The following is a 22,229-nucleotide window of genomic DNA, read 5'->3' as shown; positions in this document are numbered from 1 at the left end:
GTGGAATCATTACTGCGCTTCATTGTTTTGTGAAATTTATCCAAACACTCGGAGCGCGATGCTGAGTGCGGAGAACAGCTCTTCAAATGGGTCGGGAATTTCGACGAAACACAGACCTGGAGCTTTGCAGAGTCAACTGGAATCAGGGGACCAGACACTTCAGGGGCAACCTAGAGGCAAACCAGATGGGGATCTGTCAGATATATGTCTGTGACCGGAACCACAGGGTTTAAACCCCCCTGGTTATTTTTGGGGGGGACATTCCTTCCAAAGTGGAAGAGAAAGCTCAAAAGAATTTGGCAAAATGTCGAAAAAAGTTGTCCAAAAAAAAAAAAAAAAGAGAGGACAGAGGTAGCTTTCTCCGGGGCTGCTCTGATGGCATGGAAAGAAAAGGAGTGATTATAGCGGGTTGCGGTAGTGCCTATATAGGCACCCCCAATGTCACTTCCGGCACAGATGATGCAGAGCTGAATGACGCCACCTACCAGCACTTTCAGAGCTCATCACAGAATGGCCATTAAGGAGGGCCCTGTGCCAATTTGGAAAACGTCCTGAAGCAGATAACCAGTAACTATAAATCTCCTACTCCGATTCGCAAAATAGATGCACACGATGAGCAGTGAATTACTATTCTTTGACGTTAGTGCATCAAAAGCCTTTCACAAAAAAAAATAACCGTCAGCAGAGGTTCCTACTTAAAGCGGCAGTTAACACCAAATCACAGACTTATTTACATCTAGGAAATTTGAAGAGCTAGATTGTACAGCAGATGTTTATGGGTGGTCATGAGCATCCATGACACTTATGGGAAGACATGATATTATTGAGTAGAAACTAATATTCTTTGATGAGGTTCTTTCTATGACTCTAGTTCAGATCAGGAAAAGGTAAGAAATCAACCTAAATGAATGGTTTTAGACAGTTTGCAAATATCCTGACCAAATACTGATTCAGTTAAAAAAGGTAGAGTCCAAACAACAGTCGTCAAAAGTAGATAGCTAGCAGTATTATGGCTTGCCACTGTTGCTTGAACTAGATCTCAATACCTTCAGGGATGCACACTCTGCCCAGTAAAAGTCAAATAAAGCACAGTCTGCCAACCAATGGAATTTAGCATGAACAGCACCGAGCCATTTTAAGCCTCGCTTATAACCCCCACTGGTGGGCAACCAACAAGCTTCATTACAAGCTTGCTTTTGACAATCCTTCAAAAAATAAACATGAGGCAGTTTTCAAGGCCAGCTAGGATTTCACGATCGCATCAGGGCAAAGGGGCAAGTCAGGTAAAAAACAAGCTGATAAAACACCTTGCAGCTTGAAAGTTCATGTTACCAAACCCCAAACAACTACTGCATCGCCAGATTCTTGAAATCCAGACACAGGGCATTATTTAGAGTTTTGAGGACAGGATACTCTGTCAAAATGTGGTGGACATCCCATCTGTCATAATACAAGTGCGATAGGCTACAATGCACTTGTAATATGGCAGACGAGATAGCTGCCACATTTGTCCCATCCCCCAAGCTCTAAATAAACTCTATAGTTTTACAAATGCTCACTAGGATCTCAGCATCAGATCTTTTCAAAACACTGCTCAGTTGTAAACTGTTACAATTATTTCTAAGTGAAACAGAGCGAATATGGCCAATTGCACATACACCGAAAGAAAGGAGATTCAGCTTTATATTTTACAATTATCTAGTGGCAGACCGTTTATCAGTTGGCACCAATCACATCAGATTCACAGAAGGGTGGATAAGTGATTACTGTAGTTCTGTAGGAACAGGCAGTTCTGTTTAAAAACAGAATGATGGAGAAAAACAACAAAATTGCCTCAAGCAGAGAATTGATGAAACTGAGCAGTAACAAACCCCAGGCACTGCAGTAACAGGTGTGGAGATTCAATTTAACACAGGACATCACTAGGTTTACTCTAGTATTCTAGATTAGATATGTTTTCCATTTTGGCATACAGACACGTTTAACACTTAACTTATCCATTGCAGCACTGGCAGGTTTCCTAGGAACTATTTTGATCGTAGTAATGTGTACATGCAGTACTTCTCCACTAGAAGTCTGGAGGCAGGCAACCTATGTGCTTTGACTGCTTTTGTTGGTTTGTTCAAGAACAGTTGACTCAACTCGTCAAACTAACATCTCACTAAAAAGATTTTAGCTGAAACCGCAAGGTGGAGTTCATGCAATGATATACAAACCACTTTCTAACATGACTGTTGCATGATACAAATGAGTTTGAATTCATGTAGATTATTAAGGACTGCACAGTTCAAAGCTCTTTCCTGACATATTTCCATCATTAGAATTGTAAAAACAAAAACTTTACTTTTGGACACTTGAAGAGGTGCAACACCCACATACCAACTCTAATGTACTAACTGTACTTCTTTCTCAAATGTTTTCTAAATTTACATTAAATGCATAGTTACCTTTAACTGATTATTGAAAATGTCAATCTCCTGAAGTTTGGACCTAGTTTCTTTCTCAACTTCATCCAACTGGTCCCGGAGCTGCAGTCGTGCAAGATCCTTAGCTTCTAATGCTCTTTTAACAGTGAGAAGAGAATCTCCTGTTTTGAATACATTAATTGTTAATGTTGAAGACCTAAAAGTTTTTCTTTACAATGTAATCTCAACTTTTTATAACTTAGGTCCATTGTTTCTATGGTTTATCTTTCATAGATGTCTTTTCATTTGTTTGTTTATTTAGCAAAAGGTTCGGCCACATTTTTTCATGTAGTGGCATTAAAAATCCTCTTAAAAGTAACTAAAACATATTCACAAGCAATACAACTAAAACATTAATGAACTGTACACATTATGGATTGTGCACATTATTGCAAACCCCATGTAACAAACTATTTGTAGAACATACTAAGTGGCATACTTCAAAGATAGTCCCACTTATCGATAAGAGTGATCTGGAACTTGCAGATATTCAAAAGAAGCTTTCATACAGACTTACTGTGTAAACTATTCTGCTGCACTTGTTTTAATTGGTCAGTTAGTGTTTGTTTTTCTGGAATCAATTTTCCAAGCATCTGCTGTGATTCCTAGAATAATAAAATTAAAAACATCAGTCAAACAATACTGATTTTTCCAGATAAAGACATACTAACATGCCGATTCCAGAAAATATTACCTTGGAATTGAGGGTAAGCGATCGCAGGGGTAGGGGTGTTACGCAGAATAAGCATTCTTTTCCTTCTGACTGAACACAATTACGTTTCTCCTCATTGAGGCAAACGATCTTTGACTTTACAAATTCTTTGGGATTATTACATTTGCCTATTCCATTTGATATTTATATGCCATAAGTGACATCTAATTCATTCACAAGTGTATTTTGGGGGGTTTTCTGCATGCACACAAAAAACACTTGATACGATCTGGTTGATGCAAGCTTTCATATAAACCCTTTGTCTTCAAGCTGTAATGTGCAGAAAAAGAAAGATGGCCCTGTTTAAAAATTAGTCATTGCTCTGGGCAACATATTCTTGGGGGATGGGCTGGTGTACTGAACCAGTGGCTTCGTTCTGTTACATTAGCTTTTTGTAGTTATTAGCTTGCTCATGACTTCAAGAGTGACATTTAACAACAAACATACATTCTAGAGTATATAAGGGAGTCTTATTTTTTAAATGTAATGTACTTCTTTGTTAAAAAAGGCAATGGAATTACATTACAAACAAAAATTAAAGATGCACACACTATGATATACTTCAAACAGCCTGGTCCTTTATCAGAACGTAAAATAAAAATTAGTGACAGGCTGGCATGCAATATCAACACACAGCATAAATACACATATCATATGCTGGGTAAATGAGTGACAAGATCCATACATTTCAGAAATCGAGAGACCAGCTGAGAACTGCGTCTTTACATGTCCTTACACCCCATTTTACAAGTAAAGTTATGGATAGGTACAATGGATATGCTACATATTGCCCTTTTAGAACCTCAGTATATATCATTTCTGCTAGACGGTATTGATCAACAGGAGGCAAACTAGCAGATGAGAATTAGGCCACACCATAGCCTTTTTAATTTGCTCTTGACCATAGTTAGGTATTCATCATTTAAAAAAAAGTGACTGCCTACAATAATATTTATATGTTTTTAAACACAGCCAGCAATGGGTTTTTTTCAGAATTACATTTATAAAACTGATTAGCTTTATACTCAAAAGCAGAATATCCAGATTCTGCCTACAATAAAACTTTTAAGCAGAGTTCCTTTAGAACTTTGCACTGCATCAGTGCCTTAGTGTTTGCTTTATTAGTAACTGGGTCCATCATCTCATCCCAAAGGCCTGACTGTACGGAACAGTCTGGAACATTTCCATGTTTAATGGATGTTTTCAAAAACACAGCTTGCCTAGATTGTATCTGGCAAGTCAGCCCGAATTTCAACTTCACTAGTCCTGAGAAATTGATGCAGGGAGAATAAGTAGTACATTAAGGAGGTCAGTTTTGATCTAAACTCCAGGAGGCCATGGAAATAACTAGCAAATAAAAAACAAATAAAAAAAAAAAAAAACATACAAAGGCCACCAGATCTAAATGTTCTAAGTGTGCATTTAACCAAAACAACAGACTATGTGTAATATATAAGGGTATAATTGAGCTAAAATGCAAGTGAGAATAAAGTCTTTAAACGTGGAAGATAGTAAGACCTGGAATAAAATAAGTGAGGTTTCTATACAGCAGATATTTAGTTGAAACCATTCTATACACTACGTGTCATGAACTGTGAAAGGTGGCAGACTGAGGGTGGTAGACACTTCACCTGTGTAAAAGGTGCAGTGCAACCTACTAAACTCTGTGCTGCCCAACTTTTGCTTCCCTTCTTCGGGTGGTTGAATGGAAGATGTGAAGGGACTCTAGCAAGGAAACATTAGTGGCATTTACTGTAACCTATCAAGGAGGGCAGCAGTGGAAGCTACTACGCATTGCTCCTAAAGCCCTCAGGGGCAATGAACCCCCCAGATAATATTTATGCCTTATAATACTGCAGAAACGCAACTAAATCATTGGAAAATAAAATCAACTTAAAATGCATTTACATACTCATTCACAAAGAATATTTGATCAGAAATACCCAACACTGCAATAAGAAGGATCAGAAAGAATTCTGCGCACCTGTAGCTGCTGTTGTAAATGTGTAATCTCTGCAATCCTCAGTTCTCGAGACTTATTCGTACTTTCAATTTCTTGCCTTTGTGTGGTCAGTCGACAGCGAATATCTTGCAATTTACCCTCAAGTTGATTCTTTTTGTCATTCTTTAATGAATAGAAAACAATGTAAAATATCAAACTAGCAATCAAACTGAAATCATGTTAAACGTCTCCATCGTTCACTAGCAAACAAATTAAAATTACATTTGCCGGGGGGAGGGGAGCGGTGGATAGATGGTAGAGCTAAATCGACCAGAAAAGGCTATCCTCCCATATGGTTTAAACATTATGTGTTGGGTGTATAGAACACAAATTCTGTATTTGTTTTCACGAACATTTATAATAGGTTAGTATCTTTGTATGATGTTAGGTATTTATTTCGTTTGACTTTCTAAAGGAGAAAGATTTGTTTTTTCCTTAATGAATGTGGTGATATAATATGTAACGACGTGCTGCATCTATAAATGTTTATGTACCTTGGAATTTTTATTTTTGAACAGCGAGGGAGCAGTTGCTGTGAACCTGCTTCCCTGCCAGCTGCATTTTAAAATTGCCAGGTAAAAAGGATTTACTTACCTTAACTTGCCTCCAGGCATCTTTTCAGTAATTATCACTTCACATCTCAACTTCGAGAAGTTTTAAATATAAACAAATGTAACAATAATAAAAACTGAAAAGACTGTACACACCATCAGTATTCACGCTTCTTAACAAGTGGCAAATATGACACTTGGCTGAGGACAATGGCGGTGGTGGAAAGTCCGAAGATAAACACAACACTGTAAACTAACAATTACCTATATGTAATCAAACATTACACATATCTGCAAACGAGAAAAAGGAAGATGTATGCTATGTGATTTCCCCTCTAAGCTTCTACTCTGGCAAGTCACTAGAGTTCTAAAAACAACACTGATCTAGTATGAAAGAGCAGTTAAGAATCCTTTGTGTCTCTTCTATTGGAACTTGGCAAGATCATTCTTCTCTTAACATAACTCTTAAGCATGAGTATTATCGAAGGCGGAGACACTCCAGTAGAAGCGAGCTGGTGTGAAGGGGACAAAGAGGAAGAAGAGGACTTTATTCTACCCCAGTCATTTTGTTGCTAGATAGTATGTTTTTCATGGGACTATTTAGTTGAATGGTAACAAAAAGCATACCGGCTTGATTTTCTTGGCGATGAGGCTTACGATTTTTGCCCCACAAATGTACCTGACTTTAACAGTGCAGAAAGGAACATATAGAAAGGTTGATTTTAGAACTCATTTGTTGGTATCATTAATTTTAAGAATTGTGGTGATTTTAACCTATAATAAATGCTGATCTTCTGCTGGGATTTGATGACACATGGCTGACGTAAAACCGTTTTCTCTCATACTTTTGTCATGGAAAATTATAAAAGGGGCTCTAGCATCTGGAATGAGAGCCCAATGTTTTACAAGAACAAGTTACTTACCTTCAGTGAAGCCTTATATGGTAGATACTATCTAGCAGCAGGTTCCTTACCTCTGAATATCCCCAATAGTCATAATGGATTTGGAAGTTATTTTGAGCAGTATCCTTGCATGCTGGTAGGTGGCGCCATTCAGTTGTGTTGGAAGTTACCTATTTAGGCACCACCCCAGTGCACAGACACCAGTTACTTTTACAAATTTCCATACCAAGAGCATGGAGCCCTGATATTTGACTGAAGTGGAAAAAACTATGCCAGGAAAGGATACCCCTCATACTACAATCGACTTGCTGTGCGGAAAGGATTGGGAGTGGTAAGGAATATGCAGCTAGACAGACTCTTTACCAGATGATGCACCACCGAAGGTAAGTAACTTGTTCATCTGAAAATTCCTTACCTTAGAATACATACCCAAGCAATGCCCTCCCTGGACGTGGGCCTAAACAGCCAATTTTAAATCAAAAAGTTCTGTAGTACCAAATGGGTGAAGTGCCATCAGGACGGACCAGACCGTCCAGACAGTAGTGTTTGGTAAATGTGAGCGAAGAGGCCCACGTTGCTGCCTGACAGATATCCAGTGTAGGGAACTGGTTCCTTATATGCTATATCAAATTGAGCTACATTGTGCAAAGGCTCCAGGGATTCCCTTACCAGTGGACAGGGGTGTAGGAAGTTGGCCTGGTGTGCGGTGGACACCTACGGTATTGTCTTACAACAGGTCCAGGTATCCCCTATTAGTGAAGGGTAGGCAGTGCCTAGGAAGCCAGGGCTCTCTGGAGGTATCTGTGGATGAGCAGCCAAGACTTAATCCAGGAGACATACAAAGCTTATGCAATACCACTATCGCCACACAGTAATCTCACACATGAAAGAACCACACATTGTTACAAAAAAGAAAGGTACTTTATTATGGTAACAAACACTAGAATACTTATAGGCAGTCCCTCCCCAACTGGATGTAAGTAAATACACCAATTATATACACAATAACAATCATTAAGGAGCATAAAAGCAACAAGCATTGGCAAAAGTAATAGAAAATAGTGAGGGACCTAGGGGAGAGCCAAACCATATACTAAAATAGTGGCATGTGAGATACAGTTCCCCACCCAAGGATGTGGAATCGTTAGAGGCGGTGCTGGAGGAACTAGGAACCCAAAGAGATGAGTATCAGAGTGACCCCCAGTGACCAGGAGAGCAGAGGTAAGTACCTGGTTTTAACCAAAAACCAACAGGAGTACTTAGGAAAAGGATTATGCAAGACCCAAACCGGACTGAAAGGACCCAAAGGTGGATTCTGGCAGAAGTAGACCTGCAAAGGAAGGGGACCTAGTCCAGTCCATGATGGTGTCCTGTCGGGGCAGGAGCCACTACCCACCCTTCTGTGGATGCAGGACCAGGTCGACGAGGGACGAATAAGACCAGCTGTTCAGTACAGTAGATGAAGAGGAGTCCCTGAAGTGATGCAGATGGTTTCCCACGTCAGCTGTTGGGTCGCAGTTGGTCATTTGTGCATGAAAACTACCAATACGCCTTGGCAAATGTAAAAGAAGAAAAAGAAGTGTTGCAAGACTGAAGAGGACCAGCAAGGCTCAGAGGAGTCGACCCTTGAAGGGGAGTCCAAGGTGACCCACCGCATTCGGGATAGTCACCAGAAGAGGAGGCAGCCCCAACAGGCAACCCACTGGCAGTCGCAGTGAGGCCCACTCAACACACCTGAAGCAGAACCCCACATCGTTTGAGCAGCAGAGAGGAGACTGTGCTTGACAGGAAGAAGTGCCAGGGCTACAGGGAGCCTGAAGATCCCTTGGAGCAGGAGCAAACCAGCCTTGGTAGCTGCAAGAGTGGCAGTGCACGGGGGTACTGTCCTGCAAGGAGATGCAAGGGCTTACCGTCTCCCAAATTGGACAGCTGGCAGAGAGGACCCAGTGGACCACTCCAGACTACCATCTGTGATGCAGGATCCACACAGTTCTGGAGGAAAACAGATCCACACAGCCAGTCATTGTTGCAGTTGGTGTCTGCGGATGCAGGGGAGAAATGCCTTCACCCCAAAGGGAGATTCCTTCTTACTTCTTGGTGCAGGCTGGAGTCTCGCCAACCTCAGAGAATGCACAGCCGGGGAAATGTTGCAGTTGCTGGAAGGAGCCGGAGAAACAATGCTGCAAAGTGGAGTTGTCACTGGAGTTGCAGAGTGTTGGCTCCTGAAGAGTCCAGTTGCTGTTCTAGTGGCCAGAAGAGGAAGGAAACGATGCAGAGGAGTCCTGGTGGAATCTTGCACATCGAATCTGAGAACCCGCCCAAGAGTGAGAGCCCAAATAGCCTGGGAAGGGGGATTGGTAAACTAGCTAGGAGACCACCTATCAGGAGAGGGCTGTGACTTAGCCTACCTGTCCTGGCCACTCAGATGCTCCCAGAGGCCTCTGCACATCATGGATTCAAGACGGCAGAACTGCGTCAGAGCAGGGACTGAGGGTCCCTGGACCGGTGCAAACCAGTTTATGCAAGGAGGACACCAAATGTGCTGCCCCTCTGTAAGGAAATGCCTCCTTGGCATGGTTACCCCCTGGCTTTTTGCCTTTTGCTGATGCCAAGTTATGATTGAAAGTGTGCTGGGACCCTGCTAACCAGGCCCCAGCACCAGTGTTCTTTCCCTAAACTGTACCTTTGCTTCCACAATTAGCACAGCCCTGGCACTCAGATAAGTCCCTTGTAAATGGTACCCCTGGTACCAAGGGCTCTGATGTCAGGGAAGGTCTCTAAGGGCTGCAGCATGTCTTATGCCACCCTGGGGACCCCTCACTCAGCACATGCACACTGCCTCACAGCTTGTGTGTGCTAGTGGGGAGAAAAAGACTAAGTCGACATGGCACTCCCCTCAGAGTGCCAGGCCAACCTCACACTGCTTGTGGCACAGGTAAGTCACCCCTCTAGCAGGCCTTACAGCCCTAAGGCAGGGTGCACTAAACCATAGGTGAGGGCATATGTGCAAGAGCACTGTGCCCCTACAGTGTCTAAGCCAAACCTTAGACATTGTAAGTGCAGGGTAGCCATAAGAGTATATGGTCTAGGAGTTTGTCAAACACGAACTCCACAGTTCCATAATGGCTACACTGAAATCTGGGAGGTTTGGTATCAAACGTCTCAGCACAATAAATGCACACTGATGCCAGTGGGGAATTGTAGGAAGTTGGCTCTGTATGTGCTATTTCAAAGTAAGTAATAGCATGCACAGAGTCCAAGGGTTCCCCTTAGAGGTAAGATAGTGGCAAAAAGAGATAATACTAATGCTCTATTTTGTGGTAGTGTGGTCGAGCAGTAGGCTTATCCAAGGAGTAGTGTTAAGCATTTGTTGTACATACACATAGACAATAAATGAGGTACACACACTCAGAGACAAATCCAGCCAATAGGTTTTTATATAGAAAAATATATTTTCTTAGTTTATTTTAAGAACCACAGGTTCAAATTCTACATGTAATATCTCATTCGAAAGGTATTGCAGGTAAGTACTTTAGGAACTTCAAATCATCAAAATTGCATGTATACTTTTCAAGTTATTCACAAATAGCTGTTTTAAAAGTGGACACTTAGTGCAATTTTCACAGTTCCTAGGGGAGGTAAGTATTTGTTAGGTTAACCAGGTAAGTAAGACACTTACAGGGCTTAGTTCTTGGTCCAAGGTAGCCCACCGTTGGGGGTTCAGAGCAACCCCAAAGTCACCACACCAGCAGCTCAGGGCCGGTCAGGTGCAGAGTTCAAAGTGGTGCCCAAAACACATAGGCTAGAATGGAGAGTAGGGGGTGCCCCGGTTCCGGTCTGCTTGCAGGTAAGTACCCGCGTCTTCGGAGGGCAGACCAGGGGGGTTTTGTAGGGCACCGGGGGGGACACAAGTCCACACAGAAATTTCACCCTCAGCAGCGCGGGGGCGGACGGGTGCAGTGTAGGAACAGGCGTCGGGTTCGCAATGTTAGTCTATGAGAGATCTCGGGATCTCTTCAGCGCTGCAGGCAGGCAAGGGGGGGATTCCTCGGGGAAACCTCCACTCGGGCAAGGGAGAGGGACTCCTGGGGGTCACTTCTCCAGTGAAAGTCCGGTCCTTCAGGTCCGGGGGGCTGCGGGTGCAGGGTCTCTCCCAGGCGTCGGGACTTTAGGTTCAAAGAGTCGCGGTCAGGGGAAGCCTCGGGATTCCCTCTGCAGGCGGCGCTGTGGGGGCTCAGGGGGGACAGGTTTTGGTACTCACAGTATCAGAGTAGTCCTGGGGTCCCGCCTGAGGTGTCGGATCTCCACCAGCCGAGTCGGGGTCGCCGGGTGCAGTGTTGCAAGTCTCACGCTTCTTGCGGGGAGCTTGCAGGGTTCTTTAAAGCTGCTGGAAACAGAGTCGCAGCCTTTCTTGGAGCAGGTCCGCTGTCCTCGGGAGTTTCTTGTCTTTTCGAAGCAGGGGCAGTCCTCAGAGGATGTCGAGGTCGCTGGTCCCTTTGGAAGGCGTCGCTGGAGCAGGATCTTTGGAAGGCAGGAGACAGGCCGATGAGTTTCTGGAGCCAAGGCAGTTGTCGTCTTCTGGTCTTCCGCTGCAGGGGTTTTCAGCTGGGCAGTCCTTCTTCTTGTAGTTGCAGGAATCTAATTTTCTAGGGTTCAGGGTAGCCCTTAAATACTAAATTTAAGGGCGTGTTTAGGTCTGGGGGGTTAGTAGCCAATGGCTACTAGCCCTGAGGGTGGGTACACCCTCTTTGTGCCTCCTCCCAAAGGGAGGGGGTCACAATCCTAACCCTATTGGGGGAATCCTCCATCTGCAAGATGGAGGATTTCTAAAAGTCAGAGCCACCTCAGCTCAGGACACCTTGGGGGCTGTCCTGACTGGCCAGTGACTCCTCCTTGTTTTTCTCATTATCTTCTCCGGCCTTGCCGCCAAAAGTGGGGCCTGGCCGGAGGGGGCGGGCAACTCCACTAGCTGGAGTGTCCTGCTGGGTTGGCACAAAGGAGGTGAGCCTTTGAGGCTCACCGCCAGGTGTGACAATTCCTGCCTGGGGGAGGTGTTAGCATCTCCACCCAGTGCAGGCTTTGTTACTGGCCTCAGAGTGACAAAGGCACTCTCCCCATGGGGCCAGCAACATGTCTCGGTTTGTGGCAGGCTGCTAAAACTAGTCAGCCTACACAGATAGTCGGTTAAGTTTCAGGGGGCACCTCTAAGGTGCCCTCTGGGGTGTATTTTACAATAAAATGTACACTGGCATCAGTGTGCATTTATTGTGCTGAGAAGTTTGATACCAAACTTCCCAGTTTTCAGTGTAGCCATTATGGTGCTGTGGAGTTCGTGCTTGACAAACTCCCAGACCATATACTCTTATGGCTACCCTGCACTTACAATGTCTAAGGTTTTGTTTAGACACTGTAGGGGTACCATGCTCATGCACTGGTACCCTCACCTATGGTATAGTGCACCCTGCCTTAGGGCTGTAAGGCCTGCTAGAGGGGTGTCTTACCTATACTGCATAGGCAGTGAGAGGCTGGCATGGCACCCTGAGGGGAGTGCCATGTCGACTTACTCGTTTTGTCCTCACTAGCACACACAAGCTGGCAAGCAGGGTGTCTGTGCTGAGTGAGAGGTCTCCAGGGTGGCATAAGACATGCTGCAGCCCTTAGAGACCTTCCTTGGCATCAGGGCCCTTGGTACTAGAAGTACCAGTTACAAGGGACTTATCTGGATGCCAGGGTCTGCCAATTGTGGATACAAAAGTACAGGTTAGGGAAAGAACACTGGTGCTGGGGCCTGGTTAGCAGGCCTCAGCACACTTTCAATTGTAAACATAGCATCAGCAAAGGCAAAAAGTCAGGGGGCAACCATGCCAAGGAGGCATTTCCTTACACAACCCCCCCCCCAAACGAAAGAGGATGAGACTAACCTTTCCCAAGAGAGTCTTCATTTTCTAAGTGGAAGAACCTGGAAAGGCCATCTGCATTGGCATGGGCAGTCCCAGGTCTGTGTTCCACTATAAAGTCCATTCCCTGTAGGGAGATGGACCACCTCAACAGTTTAGGATTTTCACCTTTCATTTGCATCAGCCATTTGAGAGGTCTGTGGTCAGTTTGAACTAGGAAGTGAGTCCCAAAGAGGTATGGTCTCAGCTTCTTCAGGGACCAAACCACAGCAAAGGCCTCCCTCTCAATGGCACTCCAACGCTGCTCCCTGGGGAGTAACCTCCTGCTAATGAAAGCAACAGGCTGGTCAAGGCCATCATCATTTGTTTGGGACAAAACTGCCCCTATCCCATGTTCAGAGGCATCAGTCTGCACAATGAACTGCTTAGAATAATCTGGAGCTTTTAGAACTGGTGCTGAGCACATTGCTTGTTTCAGGGTGTCAAAGGCCTGTTGGCATTCCACAGTCCAGTTCACTTTCTTGGGCATTTTCTTGGAGGTGAGTTCAGTGAGGGCTGTCACAATGGATCCATATCCCTTCACACACCTCCTGTAATACCCAGTCAAGCCAAGGAATGCCCTGACTTGAGTCTGGGTTTTTGGAGCTACCCAGTCCAGAATAGTCTGGATCTTGGGTTGGAGTGGCTGAACTTGGCCTCCACCTACAAGGTGGCCCAAGTAAACCACTGTTCCCTGCCCTATCTGGCATTTGGATGCCTTGATAGAGAGGCCTGCAGATTGCAGAGCCTTCAAAACCTTCTTCAGGTGGACCAGGTGATCCTGCCAGGTGGAGCTAAAGACAGCAATATCATCAAGATAAGCTGTGCTAAAGGACTCCAAGCCAGCAAGGACTTGATTCACCAACCTTTGGAAGGTGGCAGGGGCATTCTTTAAACCAAAGGGCATAACAGTAAACTGATAATGCCCATCAGGTGTGGAGAATGCTGTTTTCTCTTTTGCTCCAGGTGCCATTTTTATTTGCCAGTACCCTGCTGTCAAGTCAAAGGTACTTAAGAATTTGGCAGCACCTAATTTGTCTATGAGCTCATCAGCTCTTGGAATTGGGTGAGCATCTGTCTTGGTGACAGAATTGAGCCCTCTGTAGTCCACACAAAACCTCATCTCTTTCTTTCCATCTTTGGTGTGAGGTTTGGGGACTAAGACCACTGGGCTAGCCCAGGGGCTGTCAGAGCGCTCAATTACTCCCAATTCCAGCATCTTGTGGACTTCCACCTTGATGCTTTCCTTAACATGGTCAGATTGTCTAAAGATTTTGTTCTTGACAGGCATGCTGTCTCCTGTGTCCACATCATGGGTACACAGGTGTGTCTGACCAGGGGTTAAGGAGAAGAGTTCAGGAAACTGTTGTAGGACTCTCCTACAATCAGCTTGCTGTTGGCCAGAGAGGGTGTCTGAGTAGATCACTCCATCTACTGTGCCATCTTTTGGGTCGGATGACAGAAGATCAGGGAGAGGTTCACTCTCTGCCTCCTGATCCTCATCTGTTACCATCAACAGATTGACATCAGCCCTGTCGTGGAAGAGCTTAAGGCGGTTTACATGGATCACCCTCTTGGGGCTCCTGCTTGTGCCCAGGTCCACCAGGTAGGTGACCTGACTCTTCCTTTCTAGTACTGGGTAAGGGCCACTCCATTTGTCCTGGAGTGCCCTGGGAGCCACAGGCTCCAGAACCCAGACTTTCTGCCCTGGTTGGAACTCAACCAGTGCAGCCTTTTGGTCATACCAAAACTTCTGGAGCTGTTGGCTGGCCTCAAGGTTTTTGGTTGCCTTTTCCATGTACTCTGCCATTCTAGAGCGAAGGCCAAGTACATAGCCCACTATGTCCTGTTTAGGCTCATGGAGAGGTCTCTCCCAGCCTTCTTTAACAAGGGCAAGTGGTCCCCTTACAGGATGACCAAACAGAAGTTCAAAGGGTGAGAATCCTACTCCCTTCTGTGGCACCTCTCTGTAAGCGAAAAGCAGACATGGCAAGAGGACATCCCATCTCCTTTTGAGCTTTTCTGGGAGCCCCATGATCATGCCTTTTAATGTCTTGTTGAATCTCTCAACCAAGCCATTAGTTTGTGGATGGTATGGTGTAGTGAATTTATAAGTCACTCCACACTCATTCCACATGTGCTTTAGGTATGCTGACATGAAGTTGGTACCTCTGTCAGACACCACCTCCTTAGGGAAACCCACTCTGGTAAAGATACCAATGAGGGCCTTGGCTACTGCAGGGGCAGTAGTCGACCTAAGGGGAATAGCTTCAGGATACCTGGTAGCATGATCCACTACTACCAGGATATACATATTTCCTGAGGCTGTGGGAGGTTCCAGTGGACCAACTATGTCCACACCCACTCTTTCAAAGGGCACCCCCACCACTGGAAGTGGAATGAGGGGGGCCTTTGGATGCCCACCTGTCTTACCACTGGCTTGACAGGTGGGGCAGGAGAGGCAAAACTCCTTAACCATGTTGGACATATTGGGCCAGTAGAAGTGGTTGACTAACCTCTCCCACGTCTTGGTTTGTCCCAAATGTCCAGCAAGGGGAATGTCATGGGCCAATGTTAGGATGAACTTCCTGAACAGCTGAGGCACTACCACTCTCCTAGTGGCACCAGGTTTGGGGTCTCTGGCCTCAGTGTACAGGAGTCCATCTTCCCAATAGACCCTATGCGTTCCATTTTTCTTGCCTTTGGACTCTTCAGCAGCTTGCTGCCTAAGGCCTTCAAGAGAGGGACAGGTTTCTTGTCCCTTACACAGCTCCTCCCTTGAGGGTCCCCCTGGGCCTAAGAGCTCAACCTGATAAGGTTCAAGCTCCAAAGGCTCAGTTCCCTCAGAGGGCAGAACTTCTTCCTGAGAAGAGAGGTTCCCTTTCTTTTGCTGGGTTGTAGTTGGTTTCCCAACTGACTTTCCTGTTCTCTTGGTAGGCTGGGCCATTCTTCCAGACTCCAGCTCTACTTGTTCACCCTGTGCCTTGCATTGTGCTCTTGTTTTCACACACACCAGTTCAGGGATACCCAGCATTGCTGCATGGGTTTTTAGCTCTACCTCAGCCCATGCTGAGGACTCCAGGTCATTTCCAAGCAGACAGTCCACTGGGATATTTGAGGAGACCACCACCTGTTTCAGGCCATTGACCCCTCCCCATTCTAAAGTAACCATTGCCATGGGATGTACTTTTCTCTGATTGTCAGCGTTGGTGACTGTGTAAGTTTTTCCAGTCAGGTATTGGCCAGGGGAAACCAGTTTCTCTGTCACCATGGTGACACTGGCACCTGTATCCCTCAGGCCCTCTATTCTAGTCCCATTAATTAAGAGTTGCTGTCTGTATTTTTGCATGTTAGGCGGCCAGACAGCTAGTGTGGCTAAATCCACCCCACCCTCAGAAACTAGAATAGCTTCAGTGTGGACCCTGATTTGCTCTGGGCACACTGTTGATCCCACTTGGAGACTAGCCATACCAGTGTTACCTGGATGGGAGTTTGGAGTGGAACCTTTCTTGGGACAGGCCTTGTCTCCAGTTTGGTGTCCATGCTGTTTACAGCTATGACACCAGGCCTTTTTGGGATCAAAGTTTTTACCCTTGTACCCATTGTTTTGTGAAGAGGCTCTGGGCCCACCCTCCTGTGCAGGTTTTTGGGGGCCTGTAGAAGACTCTTTACTATTTTTAGTTTTGGTTGTCTCATCACCCTTCCCCTGGGGAGTCTTTGTGACCCCTTTCTTTTGGTCACCCCCTGTTGAAGTCTTGGACACCCTTGTCTTGACCCAATGGTCCGCCTTCTTTCCCAATTCTTGGGGAGAAATTGGTCCTAGGTCTACCAGATGCTGATGCAGTTTATCATTGAAACAATTACTTAACAGGTGTTCTTTCACAAATAAATTGTACAGCCCATCATAATTACTTACACCACTGCCTTGAATCCAACCATCTAGTGTTTTCACTGAGTAGTCAACAAAGTCAACCCAGGTCTGGCTCGAGGATTTTTGAGCCCCCCTGAACCTAATCCTGTACTCCTCAGTGGAGAATCCAAAGCCCTCAATCAGGGTACCCTTCATGAGGTCATAAGATTCTGCATCTTTACCAGAGAGTGTGAGGAGTCTATCCCTACACTTTCCAGTGAACATTTCCCAAAGGAGAGCACCCCAGTGAGATCTGTTCACTTTTCTGGTTACACAAGCCCTCTCAAAAGCTGTGAACCACTTGGTGATGTCATCACCATCTTCAAATTTTGTCACAATCCCTTTGGGGATTTTTAACATGTCAGGAGAATCTCTGACCCTATTTATATTGCTGCCACCATTGATGGGTCCTAGGCCCATCTCTTGTCTTTCCCTTTCTATGGCTAGGAGCTGTCTCTCTAAAGCCAATCTTTTGGCCATCCTGGCTAACAGGAGGTCATCTTCACTGAGAGCATCCTCAGTGATTTCAGAAATGTGGGACCCTCCTGTGAGGGACTCACTATTTCTGACTAACACAGTTGGAGACAGGACTTGAGGGGTCCTGTTCTCCCTATTTAGGACTGGAGGAGGGACATTGGCCTCCAAGTCACTAATTTCTTCCTCTGTGAGGTCATCATCAGAGGGGTTGGCTTTTTCAAACTCTGCCAACAGCTCCTGGAGCTGAATTTTGGTAGGTCTGGAGCCAATGGTTATTTTTTTGATATTACAGAGAGACCTTAGCTCCCTCATCTTAAGATGGAGGTAAGGTGTGGTGTCGAGTTCCACCACATTCATCTCTGTATCAGACATTATTTTGCTAAGAGTTGGAAGACTTTTTAAAGACTCTAAAACTGTTTCTAGAATCTAATTTCAAACTTTTAACAAACTTTTAAACTCTAAAAAGACAATGCTAAACAGGGACTTAACACACAAGGCCCTAGCAGGACTTTTAAGAATTTAGAAAAATTTCAAATTGCAAAAATCAATTTCTAATGACAATTTTGGAATTTGTCGTGTGATCAGGTATTGGCTGAGTAGTCCAGCAAATGCAAAGTCTTGTACCCCACCGCTGATCCACCAACGTAGGAAGTTGGCTCTGTATGTGCTATTTCAAAGTAAGGAATAGCATGCACAGAGTCCAAGGGTTCCCCTTAGAGGTAAGATAGTGGCAAAAAGAGATAATACTAATGCTCTATTTTGTGGTAGTGTGGTCGAGCAGTAGGCTTATCCAAGGAGTAGTGTTAAGCATTTGTTGTACATACACATAGACAATAAATGAGGTACACACACTCAGAGACAAATCCAGCCAATACGTTTTTATATAGAAAAATATCTTTTCTTAGTTTATTTTAAGAACCACAATTCAAATTCTACATGTAATATCTCATTCGAAAGGTATTGCAGGTAAGTACTTTAGGAACTTCAAATCATCAAAATTGCATGTATACTTTTCAAGTTATTCACAAATAGCTGTTTTAAAAGTGGACACTTAGTGCAATTTTCACAGTTCCTAGGGGAGGTAAGTATTTGTTAGGTTAACCAGGTAAGTAAGACACTTACAGGGCTTAGTTCTTGGTCCAAGGTAGCCCACCGTTGGGGGTTCAGAGCAACCCCAAAGTCACCACACCAGCAGCTCAGGGCCGGTCAGGTGCAGAGTTCAAAGTGGTGCCCAAAACACATAGGCTAGAATGGAGAGAAGGGGGTGCCCCGGTTCCGGTCTGCTTGCAGGTAAGTACCCGCGTCTTCGGAGGGCAGACCAGGGGGGGTTTTGTAGGGCACCGGGGGGGACACAAGTCCACACAGAAATTTCACCCCCAGCAGCGCGGGGGCGGCCGGGTGCAGTGTAGGAACAGGCGTCGGGTTCGCAATGTTAGTCTATGAGAGATCTCGGGATCTCTTCAGCGCTGCAGGCAGGCAAGGGGGGGATTCCTCGGGGAAACCTCCACTCGGGCAAGGGAGAGGGACTCCTGGGGGTCACTTCTCCAGTGAAAGTCCGGTCCTTCAGGTCCGGGGGGCTGCGGGTGCAGGGTCTCTCCCAGGCGTCGGGACTTTAGGTTCAAAGAGTCGCGGTCAGGGGAAGCCTCGGGATTCCCTCTGCAGGCGGCGCTGTGGGGGCTCAGGGGGGACAGGTTTTGGTACTCACAGTATCAGAGTAGTCCTGGGGTCCCGCCTGAGGTGTCGGATCTCCACCAGCCGAGTCGGGGTCGCCGGGTGCAGTGTTGCAAGTCTCACGCTTCTTGCGGGGAGCTTGCAGGGTTCTTTAAAGCTGCTGGAAACAGAGTCGCAGCCTTTCTTGGAGCAGGTCCGCTGTCCTCGGGAGTTTCTTGTCTTTTCGAAGCAGGGGCAGTCCTCAGAGGATGTCGAGGTCGCTGGTCCCTTTGGAAGGCGTCGCTGGAGCAGGATCTTTGGAAGGCAGGAGACAGGCCGATGAGTTTCTGGAGCCAAGGCAGTTGTCGTCTTCTGGTCTTCCGCTGCAGGGGTTTTCAGCTGGGCAGTCCTTCTTCTTGTAGTTGCAGGAATCTAATTTTCTAGGGTTCAGGGTAGCCCTTAAATACTAAATTTAAGGGCGTGTTTAGGTCTGGGGGGTTAGTAGCCAATGGCTACTAGCCCTGAGGGTGGGTACACCCTCTTTGTGCCTCCTCCCAAAGGGAGGGGGTCACAATCCTAACCCTATTGGGGGAATCCTCCATCTGCAAGATGGAGGATTTCTAAAAGTCAGAGCCACCTCAGCTCAGGACACCTTAGGGGCTGTCCTGACTGGCCAGTGACTCCTCCTTGTTTTTCTCATTATCTTCTCCGGCCTTGCCGCCAAAAGTGGGGCCTGGCCGGAGGGGGCGGGCAACTCCACTAGCTGGAGTGTCCTGCTGGGTTGGCACAAAGGAGGTGAGCCTTTGAGGCTCACCGCCAGGTGTGACAATTCCTGCCTGGGGGAGGTGTTAGCATCTCCACCCAGTGCAGGCTTTGTTACTGGCCTCAGAGTGACAAAGGCACTCTCCCCATGGGGCCAGCAACATGTCTCGGTTTGTGGCAGGCTGCTAAAACTAGTCAGCCTACACAGATAGTCGGTTAAGTTTCAGGGGGCACCTCTAAGGTGCCCTCTGGGGTGTATTTTACAATAAAATGTACACTGGCATCAGTGTGCATTTATTGTGCTGAGAAGTTTGATACCAAACTTCCCAGTTTTCAGTGTAGCCATTATGGTGCTGTGGAGTTCGTGCTTGACAAACTCCCAGACCATATACTCTTATGGCTACCCTGCACTTACAATGTCTAAGGTTTTGTTTAGACACTGTAGGGGTACCATGCTCATGCACTGGTACCCTCACCTATGGTATAGTGCACCCTGCCTTAGGGCTGTAAGGCCTGCTAGAGGGGTGTCTTACCTATACTGCATAGGCAGTGAGAGGCTGGCATGGCACCCTGAGGGGAGTGCCATGTCGACTTACTCGTTTTGTCCTCACTAGCACACACAAGCTGGCAAGCAGGGTGTCTGTGCTGAGTGAGAGGTCTCCAGGGTGGCATAAGACATGCTGCAGCCCTTAGAGACCTTCCTTGGCATCAGGGCCCTTGGTACTAGAAGTACCAGTTACAAGGGACTTATCTGGATGCCAGGGTCTGCCAATTGTGGATACAAAAGTACAGGTTAGGGAAAGAACACTGGTGCTGGGGCCTGGTTAGCAGGCCTCAGCACACTTTCAATTGTAAACATAGCATCAGCAAAGGCAAAAAGTCAGGGGGCAACCATGCCAAGGAGGCATTTCCTTACAGGAATTTATTGTAAAATGCACCCAGAGGGCATCTTAGAGATGTCCCCTGAATACCAATCCGACTTCTAGTGTGGGGCTGACCAGTTTCTGCCAGCCTGCCACAACCAGACGAGTTGCTGGCCACATGGGGAGAGAGTGCCTTTCTCACCTTCCCCTGCAGGAACTGTAACACCTGGCAGTGAGCCTAAAAGGTTCACCCCTTTTGTTACAGCGCCACGGGCATCCCAGCTAGTGGAGATGCCCGCCCCTCCGGCCACTGCCCCCACTTTTGGCGGCAAGGCTGGAGGAGATAATGAGAAAAACAAGGAGGAGTCACCCACCAGTCAGGACAGCCCGTAAGGTGTCCTGAGCTGAGGTGACCCCTGCCTTTAGAAATCCTCCATCTTAAGTTTGGAGGATTCCCCCAATAGGATTAGGGATGTGCCCCCCTCCCATCAGGGAGGAGGCACAAAGAGGGTGTAGCCACCCTCCAGGACAGTAGCCATTGGTTACTGCCCTCCCAGACCTAAACACACCCCTAAATTTAGTATTTAGGGGCACCCAAGAACCCAGGAAATCAGATTCCTGCAACCTGAACCAAGAAGGTGGTCTGCTGACCTGGAAGCCCTGCAGAGACGTAAACTGCTTTGGCCCCAGCCCTACCGGCCTGTCTCCTGACTCGAAAACCTGCAACAGTGACGCATCCAACAGGGACCAGCGACCTCTGAAGCCTCAGAGGACTGCCCTGAACCTAAGGACCAAGAAACTCCTGTGAGCAGCGGCTCTGCTCAACAAACAGCAACAATATTGCAACTTTTCTGCAACTTTTAAAGATCTCACTCTTCCCGCCGGAAGCGTGAGACTTCACCCTCTGCACCCGACGCCCCCGGCTCGAGATCCAGAGAACCAACACCACAGGGAGGACTCCCAGGCATCTGCGATCCCGTGAGCAGCCCGAGACGACCCCCCTGGATCCCCACAGCGACGCATGCAAAGAGAATCCAGAGACTCCCCCTGACCGCGACTCTCTAACAAGGGACTGACGTCTGAACCAAGCACTGCACCCGCAGTCCCAGGACCTGAAGGAACCGAACCTCACTGCAGGAGTGAACCCCAGGCAACCCTCTGCCTAGCCCAGATGGTGGCTTGCCCAAGAAGCCCCCCGTGCCCTACTTGCACCGCTAGAGTGACCCCCAAGTCCCTCCATTGAAACCAATACAAAACCCGACGCCTGCTTTGCACACTGCACCCAGCCGCCCCTGTGCCACTGAGGGTGCGTTTTGTGTGCCTACTTGTGTCCTCCCCCCCGTACTCTACAAAACCTCCCTGGTTTGCCCCCCGAGGACGCGGGCACTTACCTGCTGGCAGACCGGAACCAGAGCACCCCTGTTCTCCATAGACGCCTATGTGTTTTGGGCACCACTTTGACCTCTGCACCTGACCGGGCCTGAGCTGCTGGTGTGGTAACTTTGGGGTTGCTTTGAACCCCCAACGGTGGGCTACCTATGCCCAGGAACCTCACAATCTAACCAATACTTACCTCCCCTAGGAACTGTTGATTTTTGCAGTGTCTACTTTTAAAATAGCTTATTGCCATTTTAACAAAAACTGTATTTGCTCTAATTCTAATTTCCTAACTTACCTGTGTGGAGTACCTTGCATTTTATGTATTTACTTCAAATCTTGAACTTGTGGTTCCAAAAATAAATTAAGAAAATATATTTTTCTATATAAAAACCTATTGGCCTGGAGTAAGTCTTTGAGTGTGTGTACAACAAATGCATAACACTACCCTCTGATAAGCCTACTGCTCGACCACACTACCACAAAATAGAGCATTAGAATTATCTAATTTTGCCACTATCTTACCTCTAAGGGGAACCCTTGGACTTTCTGTACACTATCTCTTAATTTGAGATAGTAAATACAGAGCCAACTTCCTACACCCTCAAAGCCATGCAACACC

The 22,229-nt window shown here is 46.5% G+C and overlaps 1 protein-coding gene across 3 annotated transcripts in view; it reads right to left on the bottom strand.

Moving 5' to 3' along the window:
- The window catches only part of ITSN1 (intersectin 1), a 1,130,286-nt gene that overhangs the window by 689,660 nt on the left and 418,397 nt on the right, over positions 1–22,229 (bottom strand). For all 3 annotated transcript variants that reach the window (XM_069202488.1, XM_069202489.1, XM_069202490.1), the window contains exons 15-17: positions 5,162–5,302; positions 2,983–3,070; positions 2,448–2,587 (exon numbers count right to left, since the gene is read on the bottom strand). In XM_069202488.1, coding sequence (XP_069058589.1) covers positions 2,448–2,587; positions 2,983–3,070; positions 5,162–5,302 — 369 coding nt within the window. The remainder of the gene's footprint in view (positions 1–2,447; positions 2,588–2,982; positions 3,071–5,161; positions 5,303–22,229) is intronic.

Source organism: Pleurodeles waltl, chromosome 8 (assembly GCF_031143425.1).
Source record: "Pleurodeles waltl isolate 20211129_DDA chromosome 8, aPleWal1.hap1.20221129, whole genome shotgun sequence".
NCBI classification, from domain to species: Eukaryota; Metazoa; Chordata; class Amphibia; order Caudata; family Salamandridae; genus Pleurodeles; species Pleurodeles waltl.
This window is presented reverse-complemented; position numbering and strand designations above follow the sequence as displayed.